The 13,355-nt window shown below is 40.6% G+C and overlaps 2 protein-coding genes and 1 non-coding gene across 3 annotated transcripts; 1 reads left to right on the forward strand and 2 right to left on the reverse strand.

The window, feature by feature from the left end:
• Positions 1-449: 449 nt before the first annotated feature.
• LOC140819187 (uncharacterized) lies at positions 450-860 on the reverse strand. Its single transcript, XM_073179195.1, has one exon. It carries the CDS (start codon positions 858-860, stop codon positions 450-452), a length of 411 nt encoding a protein of 136 aa, XP_073035296.1.
• Positions 861-3,035: 2,175 nt separating this feature from the next.
• LOC140819188 (uncharacterized) lies at positions 3,036-4,733 on the reverse strand. Its single transcript, XM_073179196.1, has 5 exons — positions 4,284-4,733; positions 3,992-4,159; positions 3,728-3,778; positions 3,179-3,681; positions 3,036-3,075 (listed from the first exon to the last, which is right to left on the reverse strand). The coding sequence occupies exons 1-5, from the start codon at positions 4,731-4,733 to the stop codon at positions 3,036-3,038; spliced, it is 1,212 nt and encodes a 403-aa protein (XP_073035297.1).
• Positions 4,734-5,056: 323 nt separating this feature from the next.
• LOC140820355 (small nucleolar RNA R71) lies at positions 5,057-5,163 on the forward strand. The gene has a single exon (XR_012115431.1). It is a non-coding gene; the product is annotated as a small nucleolar RNA R71 (small nucleolar RNA).
• The last annotated feature ends 8,192 nt before the right edge of the window (positions 5,164-13,355 follow it).

A 13,355-nucleotide genomic window follows, 5' to 3' on the forward strand; every position in this document is an offset into this window, starting at 1 on the left:
CTGATTGGCGCATATGCGCCTACTGTAAATGTCGCGCATGTGCGCGCCTAAAGTGGCGCATATGCGCCAAACCTTCTGCCATAGGGGGGCATATGCGCGCAAATAAGTCGCGCTTATGCGCCGAGTTCACTGCTTAGAGCGCGCATGTGCACGAAAATAAGTCGCGCATGTGCGCGGAACATCCTGTCCAAAAAATTTCGACCTTTTTTTTTAAAAAAAAAAATACCTGCAAAAATAACAAAATGTAAATTAATACTCGAATCGAGAAAATTAAAATTAATAAACTAAGGAATCGAAATAAATAATAAAAACAAAACGAATGCAAAAATTAAATAAACGTGGGTTGCCTCCCACACAGCGCTTGGTTTAACGTCATCAGCCTGACTTTTTTCAATCTATTTTGGTTCTCGCAGTGGGATGTTGTCCATGTGTCGCACTTCATTTCCAAATTAATGCTTGACCCTCTGACCATTGACTTTGAATGTCTCACCATTTTTGCATTTTAGCTCAATTGCCCCATGTGGGTACACTGTTTCCACTGTGAATGGTCCAGACCATCGTGATTTTAACTTACCAGGAAACAGCCTCAGTCGGGAATTGAATAATAACACATGTTGCCCCGGTTCGAAAAGTCGTCGAAGAATCTGCTTGTCATGCCATCTCTTGGTCTTTTCCTTGTATATCTTGGCATTTTCGTATGCATCATTCCTAAACTCCTCCATCTCATTCAGCTGCAGCAGTCGTTGTTCGCCCGATGCTCCCTTATCAAAATTTAATTTTTTGACAGCCCAAAATGCCTTGTGCTCCAGTTCCAAAGCTAAATGACACGCTTTCCCAAAGACCAACCTATAAGGCGACATCCTGATAGGTGTCTTATATGCAGTCCTGTATGCCCATAATGCATCATCTAGCTTGATCGCTCAATCCTTCCGGTTTGTCTTCACTGTCTTTTCTAATATTTGTTTGATCTCCCGGTTGGATATCTCTGCTTGCCCATTGGCTTGCGGGTGTTATGCCAGTGTCACCCTGTGCTTCACATCATATTTGGCCAATAGTGAGTTAAAAATTTTGTTACAGAAATGCGTACCTTCATCACTGATAATGGCTCTAGGCGTTCCGAATCTTGTGAAGATGTTCCTGTGGACAAACTTAACAACAACTCGAGCATCATTAGTACTGGTGGCGATTGCTTCCACCCATTTTGACACATAATCAACAGCCAGTAAAATGTAAGACTGACCAAAAGAGGATGGGAATGGACCCATAAAATCAATACCCCAGACATCAAAAAGTTCCACCTCCAAAATATTTGTTAGTGGTAATTCATGTCGTCTAGAAATATTGCCAACTCTTTGGCATTTATCACATGACTTGACTAAAGTATAACTGTCTTTAAATAAATTAGGCCAATAGAAACCTGACTGTAATACCTTAGCTGCTGTTCTAGATGCTCCAAAGTGTCCACCGTAGGGTGAGGAATGACATTGCTCTAGAATTATACCCCCTTCTTCTTCAGCTACACATCGTCTGATTATCTGATCAGCGCATCTCTTGAACAAGAACGGATCGTCCCACAGATAAAACTTGGCATCATGAAGAAATTTCTTCTTTTGATGATACGTTAAATCTGAAGGTAATTCTCCTGCAGCAAGGAAATTAGCTATATCTGCAAACCACGGATGTGTAGCACTTACCTTGAAAAGTTGTTCATCTGGGAACGACTCGTTGATAGCTCCACCTTCAGTTCTTTCTTCCAGCTCTAGTCATGACAGGTGATCAGCCACCTGGTTCTCACAACCTTTCTTGTCTTTGACTTCAAAATCAAATTCTTGAAGTAGGAGTATCCATCTTATCAACCTGGGCTTTGCATCCTTTTTGGCAAACAAGTAACGAAGAGCTACATGGTCAGTGAAAACAGTTACCTTGGTGCCAATGAGATATGTTCTGAACTTATCGAATGCAAACACCACTGCTAGCATCTCTTTCTCAGTGGTTGTATAGTTCTGTTGGGCTGCTAAGTGTACGACAAGCATAGTAGATAGTCTTGAACATCTTGTCTCGCCTTTGTCCCAATACTGCTCCTACAGCATAGTCGCTCGCATCGCACATGAGCTCAAAGGGCTCCTTCCAGTCAGGCACTATCATGATAGGTGCAGAAGTCAGAGCTGTCTTGATCTTGTTAAACGCCTGCAAACAATCATCGTCAAAAATAAATGTAGAATCTTTCTCTAACAGATTACATAAAGGTCTAGTAATTTTAGAGAAATCTTTAATAAAACGACGATAGAACCCGGCATGTCCCAAGAAACTTCTGATCCCTTTCACATTCTTTGGTGGTGGGAGATTTTCAATTGCCACAACTTTGGCTCTGTCCACTTCCATTCCTCTCACTGAAATTTTGTGCCCAAGCACAATACCTTCTTGCACCATGAAGTGACATTTCTCCCAATTCAACACTAAATTCTTCTCCTGACATCTCTGCAAAACAAGGGTCAAATTCTGCAAACAGTGATCAAAGGATGAACCAAAGACAGATATATCATCCATGAAAACCTCCATTATCTCCTCAACCATGTCAGAAAATATGGCCATCATACTCCTCTGAAACGTAGCAGGTGCATTGCAAAGTCCAAATGGCATTCTCCTAAAGGCAAATGTACCGTAGGGACAAGTGAAGATAGTCTTCTCTTGATCCTCCGGTGCTATAACAATTTGATTGTAGCCTGAATAACCATCTAGAAAGCAATAATAATGATAACCACCTACTCTATCAAGCATCTGGTCAATAAAGGGAAGAGGGAAGTGATCTTTCCTAGTCGCATCATTCAATTTCCTGTAGTCTATACACACTCGCCAACCAGTCACTGGACGAGTTGAAATCAATTCGTTATTCTCATTTCTAACTACAGTTATGCCTCCCTTTTTAGGCACTACTTGTACTGGTGAAACCCAAGAACTGTCAGATATAGCATAAATAACACCATCATTTAGCAATTTTAATACCTCAGCCCTCACAACTTCTTTCATGGCTGGATTCAGCCTCCTCTAATGATCAACATAGGGGGAATATGACTCCTGCATCAAGATTTTATGCATACAAATAGTAGGGCTAATCCCCTTTATATCAGCAATTGTCCATCCCAAAGCAGATTTAAATTCTCTCAACACCCTCAACAACCTATCTTTCTCATCACTAGTAAGAGAAGAAGATATAATTACCGGATGTGACGGACCCTCGTCTAGGAAAGCATAGCACAAGTGACGTGGTAAATCCTTCAATACAGGGGATGCTTTTGGTACCTCTTTACCCGCATCCTCAAGTAACTCTTCAAGTTGGGCATCGTTCTTTTCCTTAGGTAGTGTATTGAGAGCAAGTAACTCCTCTTGCACATCCCAATCATCTTCATCCAGTGTAGAAGCTGATTCCAACAAGCATCTCTCCAAAGAGTCTTTTGTCAGCTTTCCTGCACCAGCATGAGATACACATGAATCAATTATATCAATACTCTTACAGGTACTTACCTCATTTGGTCCCTTGATGGTGTTGTAGATGTTGAACACGACTTCATCTCCACCTACTCTCAATGTGAGCTCCCCCTTGTGCACATCAATCAAGGCTTTTTCGGTGGCCAAGAAATGGTCTTCCAAAGATAAGTGGCGTCTCCTGGTCTTCTTCCATATCTAAAATGACGAAGTCAGCAGGAAATATGAATTTGTCTACCTTTACCAGCACATCCTCTACTATCCCTCGTGGATAAGTAAGTGATCTGTCAGCCAGCTGCAAGGTAATAGTGCTAGGTTTCACCTCGCCAAGCTCCAATTTCCTGTAAATAGAAAAAGGCATTAAATTTATACTAGCACCCAAATCACATAAAGCTCTATTTACTCTAGAACCACCACTAACACAAGGAATAGTAAAACTCCCCGGATCTTTGAGTTTCTGTGGTAGTTTCCTCTGGAGTATGGCACTGCACTCTTCGGTCAGCTTTACAGTCTCAAACTCTAGAAGTTTCCTCTTTTTGGACATCACATCCTTGATGAATTTAGCATAATTGTGCATTTGCTCCAATGCATCGGCAAATGGGATGTTGATGTGTATTTTCTTGAAAATTTCCAGAAACTTCGCAAACTGATCATCCAACCCCTTCTTCTTGAACCTCTGTGGATATGGAAGATTTACCTTCGGTAAAGGCTGATGTTTAAGTACTTTCTCAGGCTTCTCTACTTTCTCTTCTCTAACACTTGCACTCTTCTCCTCATCTTCCTCAACCTGTGATCTCTACACTTTCTTCAGTAGGCTCTGGAACCCCAATTTCTTTGCCACTCCTTAGTGTGACAGCCTTGCACTGTTCCCTAGGGTTCATCTCGGTATTGCTGGGAAACTGTCCTCGGTTCTGATCTTTTAAAGCATTGGCTAGTTGCCCAATCTGTGTTTCCAAGGATTTCATCGTGGCACCCATATTACCCATGTGTGTCTCCATGTTATCAAGACGAGACTCAGTTCTCGCCATTCTCTTCCCAGACTCAGTCACAAATGTACCAACTAGATCTTCAAAAGATGGCTTTACTTCCCTTTTTTGTGTATTGAACCCCGGTGGGGGATTCAACACGTTCTTGTTGTTTGCATAGGAGAAATTCTCGTGATTCCTCAAACCTGGATGATAAGTATTAGGGGGAGGATTACCTCGATAACCTCCAAAGCCGCGATTGTTGATGTACTGAGCTTCCTCCATAACTGGCTCTTCCTCAGCAGTCACCAATGCTACCTCAGACAGTAGATTGGCCTGGCTTGTTCATCGCTGCAATCTGTGCGGTCAATGCCGAAACCTGTGCAGTAAGTGATGTGATTGGGTCTACAGCATACACTCCAGCAGGTTTCCTTGATCCAGATCTTTCACTTGGCCACTGATAACTGTTGATGGTCATCTGTTCAAGCAAATCATAGGCCTCATCAGGTGTTTTAGAAAAAATAGTACCTCCGGCGGCTGCATCCACATTCCCTCTAGTTGGCCCATCTAAACCATTGTAAAATAACTCAATCTGCACCCAATCTGCATAGCCATGATTCGGGCACTTCCTGAGTAATTCCTTGTATCGCTCCCACGCCTCATATAATACCTCAAATTCTCTCTGCCTGAAGTTGGTGATATCTATTTTCAGCTGAGCAGATTTAGCTGGAGGGAAGTACTTTGACAGAAACTTCGTAACCAAATCTGCCCAAGTAGTAACACTTCCCAGCGGTAGAGATTGGAGCCAGCTCCTAGCATGATCCCTGAGAGAAAACGGAAACAAGCGCAATCGAATAATTTCGTCAGAAATACCGTTAATTTTTACCGTATCCGTGATCTCCAGAAAAGTTCTGAGGTGAAGATGGGGATCTGCGGTGGCTGCTCCTCCAAATTGGTTCTGTTGAACCATATTGATGAGCGCGGGCTTCAGCTCGAAATTATTAGCAGCAATAGTTCCACGAGCTATTCCAGAGTAATGAGCGTTTATGACTGAGCGGAAATGTTCCCTGATTGGCACCTCTCTTGGGAGCTCATTCTGATTATCTCTGTTTTCAGGCATTGCTTTAATTTCGTCTCTCCTTGCTTTCCTTAATCTCCTGGCAGTGCTTTCGATTTCCGGATAAAAAATCAGCAAGTCGGGATTTTGAAATCTTCGCATGCACTGCAAAACAAAAAAGATTATAGATTAACAAAACAAAACAAATAAAATAAAATAAAGTCTAAATTAAAGTAAAGACTAATTAGTAATGATATCAATATGCAATTAAATAGTTTACTCCCCGGCAACGGCGCCAAAAACTTGTTGATTATTTTCACTACCGCAAGTATACAGTGTCAAGTTTTAGTACTGGTTAGAGTACAGATATCGATCTCACGAAGAGTAAATATTTAAAACTGTATATTAATTACCACAATTGACATAGCTCAACTTTATTTAAACAAATCAAATAGTTGGTTCAAAATCAATTCAAATAAAATAACAATTCCTGTAATTCTAGCACGCAGCAGAAAGTTCACTGAGGAAATAAATCTAGAGATATGATTTCGTCGTGTCTCCCCTATGCTAAATTAACATTGACTAACATTTAATTAAATTGCACCATTTTTATTAACCAAGAACGAAATATTTTCTATTCCCTCTGTCGAGTGTTAAATAGAAATGTACTACCTATTAATGATTTTAATATGTCTATTCAAAATCACGTAACAGGTAATAAAAGTAAACAAGGTTCTTTTATGGATGCTTCAAAGTTATACGTCTTTTGCACGTTATAAATATCTAACGATGTGATTTCTTCTGTCCTAATTTCAATCCCCTCTGTCGAGTGTTAGATTTCAATTATGTAATCAATCGAATTATGGCCAGTAATTCAAAAGCATTAAAAACAAGAGATCACAAATAAACACGATAAAATAATTCGATGAAAATTCAAATCGTCGTTCACATATGTTCAACCACGACTACATCAATCTCTAGAAAATAAAATTAGTTCATGCTCGAATTTAAATCACCACAAAACCTGTTTGTAATCATTAAAAACGTAAAAGTAAGAAACCGAATTAAGAACGTGTTGGCGAGAGATGAAAGTGCTTCTCCGTGTCCGGATTCTACGTCTTCTATCTCCGTTCTTCGTGTCCCGTGCTCCGTGCGCTCTCACTTCTTCTCCTTTCTCTCGAGTGGTATGACGGCTGTCATAAGAATATTTCGGAACCCCTTTTAAAATCAACGCCGAAACCATTTTATTTCTGAAAATCGCATCGCGCGCATATGCGCGCCATGAACAGTGCATATGCGCGCTGCTCTCGGTATTTCTCTTGGGTCATTTCTCGCGCATATGCGCGAGTCTCACTGTATGGGCCGCGCATGTGCGCGGCTTTGGGGGCGCATATGCGCCAATCTTTCTGCCAGTTGCTCGCATGTGCGCGGAAATACGTCGCGCATATGCGCGGGGCTTACTGCATTCCATTGCTTGCTTGCTCACATTTCTTCTACTAGGCACCATTTTCGCTCCTATTCACGCCCTTTCAGTGGTCTCACCTAGATTCCTGCAATCACACCAACGATAACAAAAACGCGTAATTCCGCCCGAAAAAGACTAACAATCTGTATGAAATATAAGAATAATTTAAGTGCACAAAATGCACTTATCAATTCATATCACAAGATAACTTCAAATTTCTAATGACCTCACCCTTCAAATATTCGAACGTACATGTCTCATAGTCCATTGTGATTATATATCATTTATATCTTTCATGTGGAGAACATTTAAAATATAATGTTCATCTCGTATCCACTGCCCAGTTGATTGAACGACGATATTAGTGGCTGTCATGACTGTAAGGGTTGTTTAACATAAAAGTGCGTAAACAAGGTAAGTTGTATGTATTAGATTTTAGTGTTGTGTGTTGGTGTTCCCGACACCTACTCACAACATGCAGCTAAATGATTATTATCACACACACAAACTTTAATTGCCATAATACTACGAATTAAATTATGTACAAATATACTTGTAAAATACCTCATGGCAAAATAATAAGAAAAACTGCAAATAGTTTAAAAACCCAATACTAGTGACACCTATCAAAACTGTATTCATTGACAACCCAAGGAAATAATTACATCTAAATTAATCCAAATCAAGTCACAGATGCAAATATTGTGTTGCTTAAAACAATAAGCAAAAAGAACTCTTAACCAACACTTAACACGAGTGTTGGTTTTCGAGCGTCGTCAATACAGATCGCCAACACAGTAAAGCGATATATCAAATACAAATATTCTTCTAACCAGAAATCTTCAGCATTACGTTATTTTCTTTTCTAGGTAAAAACAAACACACAGCGGCCGAACCTTGCTATCTGGTTTTATATCCTTTATTTGACCTAGGTTTATTCCATAAAAGAGTCCGACAATATATGGTAGGGATAAATACCAATTAAAAAAAATCTTGTTCGTCCAAGAATACAAAACTCTATATATCAAATTTTCATATTATAAACCAAAAATAAATCGAGGAATAAGATATTCCTTTCAATCTCCTTATTTTTGCCTTTCTGGACAACACATCAGAAAATGTTGATCTTGATTATCTTTCCATTCAGTTTAGCTACCCCCGAGTTAGAGTGTAGCTCTCCCTGAATTAAAAATATTAGCGCAGTGTTGCGACGGTTGGTGATGTTGACAATGTTGTCACCGCGAACCTAACACACTTGAATGCATAATAGTAAAAGTTCATATTACTGAAATGCTAACATATATTACACCCAACAACTGCCACGATGCAGTCACAACATTAAAACATCACAAGTATAATAGCATCGCAGACTACGAAGCTTCTTCATCTCTTCATCTACTCTTGATCTTCATCTCTATACGTGAGCTCTTCAGTATCATCAGCCCTAGTCGTTTCAGCATCATTCATTTTCATTTTTGATTCTAGTACTCCCCTTTTTTTACCAGAATGTATGCCGACCAAAAAGAGCTTGTACTCAGCAATTTGTTCTTCTAATAAGCTATGAGTTCCTTATCATTTTGGATCTGCTTCAGGCCAAAATTGATCCAGGCCTACAAAAGAGAGGTAGACAGCATAACAAATCCATCGGGAGTTGGAGTGGATGAGGATGCCGTGTTGCCAACATCTGGGGCAACACCGGTAGCAAACCATGGGAGATCCAGCTTTCTGTTCCCCTTGAAATATTTGGAGCTATCTTGAGGGTTTCGCTGAAATCCTAGTGAGACTCATCACTATATTTGATGAAGCCTTGTGTTTCTAGTATCCCAAAGATTAGGGATGGAAATGCCAGCCTTGTCAACTTCAACCCTCCTTCAGCAAATTGCAAGACATTTTTGAACACTAGCTGTCCGAAGTTGAAGGGACGACCCGTACCGATAGCAAATAAAATTAAGTCATGTGTTTTATTAACCAAAGTAGTATTTGAAGAGAGGGTCCAATTCTATAGTTGTCTTATGCAAGACAGAGTAAAAAGACGTCAAGTTAGTTGCGGCGAGACGCTTGGGGCGACTCGAAAATTGGGTGATCAGACTGCCAGTCAGAACAGAGGTGATATAATCAATATCAAGAGTGACATCCTCCTCGTCCTCAAATGGGATGCTGTAGAACTCATTGATGACAGTAGGCAAGAACTCAAAAATAGTTCGCACACAAAGACTCGCTCATACTTGACAGAGTGGTCATCACCGATGCTGGAGATAAGATTGCGGTAGAATTCCAACAATGGTCCCCTTGTGTTGGGTAGAACAAAGTTCACTGTTGCGCTCAGCCCCTGAGCTTGAAGAAAAGCAATCAGATTATGCCTCTCGTAGGACTCGGTTTCTATTCCGTTCTTCGAAGAATTCTCTATTCGCATAGAGTGACCATCGAGACACAACAGATTCAGAATAGAAATTGGTTGAGAAAGATGCAGTTAGATCATGTTTTCAAAGTCAGTGTTGTCTTGAATGTTGACAACACTCAGCTCAGCACCAAAAACATCTTCAGCGACCTCATATGTTTCTCAGAACAGTCTTTAGATTCCTCTAAATTTGTATGTTCTTCATACTCAAAATCTGAGTAAGAAAATGAACTACTAGAAAATTAGGACGACTGTCCCAAAATTCCTGATGCATCACTTCATCAGGTTCTTCTTCAACAAGTGTATTTTTCTTCAGAATCCGCTCTTCCTTTAGGCCAGCAAGCATTTCAGCCAGAGATCATTCATCACCAGAGGCCTCAACAGTTTTCTTTGGCCCTGCAGACACATCATATGCTTTCATCGCCGGAGTTGCGACTGGTTTCTTTGCAGCAGTGACCGGTTTGGGTCTTGCGGTTGTTACGCCTTAAACGCATACAAATCTCGAGGATGAGATTAATGTTTTTAATGCTGTAACATATCCCAAAGTTTTTGTTTTGTTGATACCAAAACTTGGATTAAAAATGTACTAATGTTTTATATTGAGGCATGCAGGAAATTAAGAACAAGGTTACGTTCGGAAGATCCGAAATTTGGTTCGGACGTTCCGAAATTGTGCCAATCAGAAGCAAAATAGAAGCTGTTCGGAAGCTGCGAGGAGCAAGTTCGGACGTTCCGAAGACTGGATCGGACGTTCCGAACACAAGCAATCAAATCACTTCAATCCGGAGACAAATTGATCTGACTGTTGATTGAGTAGATTTCGGACGCTACGATGGACATGATCGGAAGCTACAAAGTGTTGAAGATTTCAAATCTCCGGAAACGCGGGAATGTTCAGATGGTACGAACTGGAGTTCGGACCTTCCGAAGTTGTTCATACACTGTCTAAAAGAACTGTTCAGAAGAAACGAAGTTTGATCGGTCCCTCCGAAGCATATGTTCGGACCCTACGAAGTCAAGAACGGAAGATCCGAAGTCATTCCAGAATTACGCAAATTGATTTCAATCACATCGGACGTTCCGAAGTATAAACAGAAGATCCGAACCTTGGCGTCCAAGACTAGTATAAATAGGCCTTTGAGGATGCATTCTCAATCATCCCACTCCATTCTCTCTTGTCTCTTACAAAGCCTTCTATCTCTTGTGTGCGTTGATTAAAAGAGTTGTAATATCAAAAGAGTTGTAGAAAAAGAGTGAAAGTAATACTCTCGAGTGGGTTGTAAAGTTCGTGGCTATCCTTGGAGCCCTCAAGGCCAAGTAGACGCATCGAGGCGTGGTTGTAAAAGCTAGCTTGGAGCTCCTAAAGCCAAGTCGTCATAGTGATACCTCGATCCTCATCGAGAAGGGGAGACGTAGACGATTCTTCGACGAACTTCCATAAACATCTCTATCCCTCTTTACTTTACGCATTTACTTTACTACGCATTTATTTTACGCACTTACTTTACGCATTCATTTTTATTTGTGATTGTCCCTCAAGTCTTCCGCTTGCAATTTTTGCAAACTCGTTTTAAAAACGCTAAAAGGCCTTAAAGAACCTATTCACCCCCCCTTTAGGTTCTTCAAGTGGTATCAGAGCCTAGTTTTTCAAAATCTTTTAAAATGGCCAATCTAGCAAGCGAGTATGCCCAAGGACAATCCACAAATCGTCCCCCTCTTTTCAATGGTACCAATTACGGATATTGGAAGAATAGAATATCTCTATACATCCAATCCGTCGATTACGACCTTTGGAAAATAACGGTGAAAGGTCCCTATATCCCCATGAAAACGGTGGATGATAAGGAAATTCCTAAGGGAATGGATGACCTCACCAAGGACGATATGAAACTTATCTCTCAAAATGCTAAAGCTATGAATATTATTCATTGTTCCCTAGATATGAATGAATACAACCGAATCTCGGCTTGCACCTCCGCCAAAGAGATTTGGGACAAATTGGAGATTTGCCACGAGGGAACCAATCAAGTCAAAGAAACGAAGATAGATCTTCTCCAACTCAAGTACGAGACCTTTGAGATGGAACCCAAGGAGGATATCGACACCATGTTCCGGCGGCTCACCCAAATCATCAATGAGCTTGCCCAACTTGGTGAGAACTACCCAACTAAACAAGTGTGGAGGAGAGCCCTTCGAGCACTACCGGCGGAATGGGATGCAAAGCGCACGGCTATCATTGAATCCAACAAGGGAGATGCGGCATCCTACGACCTTGATCAACTTCATGGGACCCTAAAGATCCATGAACTTGAAGTATCTACCCGGAAGGAGACAAAGAAAGATGACGACAAAGTAAAGGCGAAAGGGATCGCCTTGACCAGTCAACTTGAAGATAGCGACGATGAAGAAATGGCACTCCTCACTAGAAAGTTCAAAAGATTCATGCGGAGTTCCAACTTCAACAAGAAGGACAAAAAGATTGAGAAGGAAGTGACCTGCTACAACTTTCAACAAAAGGGTCACTATGCAAACGAGTGTCCCTCCAAGAAGAAGGCCGGCAAAGACAAGAAGAAGGCCCTTCTAGCCACGTGGAGCGACAGCGACAACGAAGAGGAGTCTACCCTATGCTTCATGGCAAAGGAAGATCATCTGACCGACTCGGATGACGACGAGGTACCCTCTTACGATGAATTACTCTCCGCTTACACTAGTATGTACAATAAGGCTAAGTCACTTAGAAATGAGAATAAGCAACTTAAAACTGAACTAGAAGCTAGGATGCATGACAACACTAAGCTCAAGACAAACCTAAGAGACTTAGAGAAAGCCTTCAACAAGTTCAATGTGAGTAGCGTTAAACTAGAAAACCTCTTGAGCATGCAAAGGTGTAACTTCGATAAAGGAGGTCTAGGATATGAAAAGAAATCAGTCAACTTCGCTAGTCTTATCGCAAAGGCAAAACTAAGAACACCACCAACATGCACTTACTGTTGTAAGATAGGCCACATAAGACCTAAATGCAAGAAACTTAGACACCAACACAATAAGAATAGTTATTGGAAATGGATCCCCAAATCCCCAACTACTACTAACCTCAAAGGACCCAAAGAAACGGGTACCAACTATCAAACTGTATCTCAATCTTGTAGGGACAAAGGGGAGACAAGTCGAGCACTTGGTATCTTGACAGTGGATGCTCTCGACACATGACGGGAGAAAAGAAGCTGCTACAATCCATTCGACCAAAAGAAAAGGGATCGGTGACCTTTGGAGACAACAGCAAAGGGATCATAGAAGGCATCGGCTCAATAGGTATATCTAACTCTACTATTATTGATGATGTACTTCTTGTGAAAGAACTTAAACATAACCTCCTAAGCATTAGTCAATTGTGCAATAGGGGTTATGAAGTCAAATTCACACCACACGATTGCACTGTATCACTCACAACTGACAAATCCATTAGTTTCAAAGGTTATAGAAGTGAAAATGTTTACAAGGTCGATTTAAAGATTTCATCTTTTTCAAAAATAAAAAGCCTTGTAACATTAAATGTTGATGACAACATTCTTTGGCATAGACGACTTGGTCATGTTGGGATGAGCACCATAGAAAAACTTTTAAAACTTGACCTAGTTTCTGGAATGCCAAAGCTGAATTTAAAATTAGATTCTTTTTGTGATGCTTGTCAACTTGGTAAACACACAAAGGAATCTTTCAAAAATAAAAATTTTGTATCCACTTCTATGCCCCTTGAATTACTTCACCTAGATTTATGTGGTCCCTCGAGGACAACTAGTCTAGGAGGTAAATCCTATGCTTTTGTCATTGTGGATGATTTTTCACGTTTTACTTGGACATTGTTTTTAGCCCACAAAAGTGATGCCTTTGATCATTTCAAAAATTTTGTCAAAAAGGTTGAAAATGAGAAAAATCTTTTGATCAAACAAATCCGTAGTGACCACGGAACGGAATTTCAAAATGAAA

Source organism: Primulina eburnea, chromosome 18 (assembly GCF_022965805.1).
Source record: "Primulina eburnea isolate SZY01 chromosome 18, ASM2296580v1, whole genome shotgun sequence".
NCBI classification, from domain to species: Eukaryota; Viridiplantae; Streptophyta; class Magnoliopsida; order Lamiales; family Gesneriaceae; genus Primulina; species Primulina eburnea.

Excerpts from the sequence above, each read along its gene's own strand:
- LOC140819188 (XM_073179196.1), bottom strand. The coding sequence starts at position 4,733 with ATGGAGGAAGCTCAGTACATCAACAATCGCGGCTTTGGAGGTTATCGA. Across the intron at positions 4,160-4,283 it reads CAGAGCCTACTGAAGAAAGT|AGGTTCAAGAAGAAGGGGTT; the intron begins GTAGAGATCACA and ends CCATATCCACAG. Across the intron at positions 3,779-3,991 it reads AACTTCTAGAGTTTGAGACT|CTGGCTGACAGATCACTTAC; the intron begins GTAAAGCTGACC and ends ATTACCTTGCAG.
- LOC140819187 (XM_073179195.1), bottom strand. The coding sequence starts at position 860 with ATGTCGCCTTATAGGTTGGTCTTTGGGAAAGCGTGTCATTTAGCTTTG.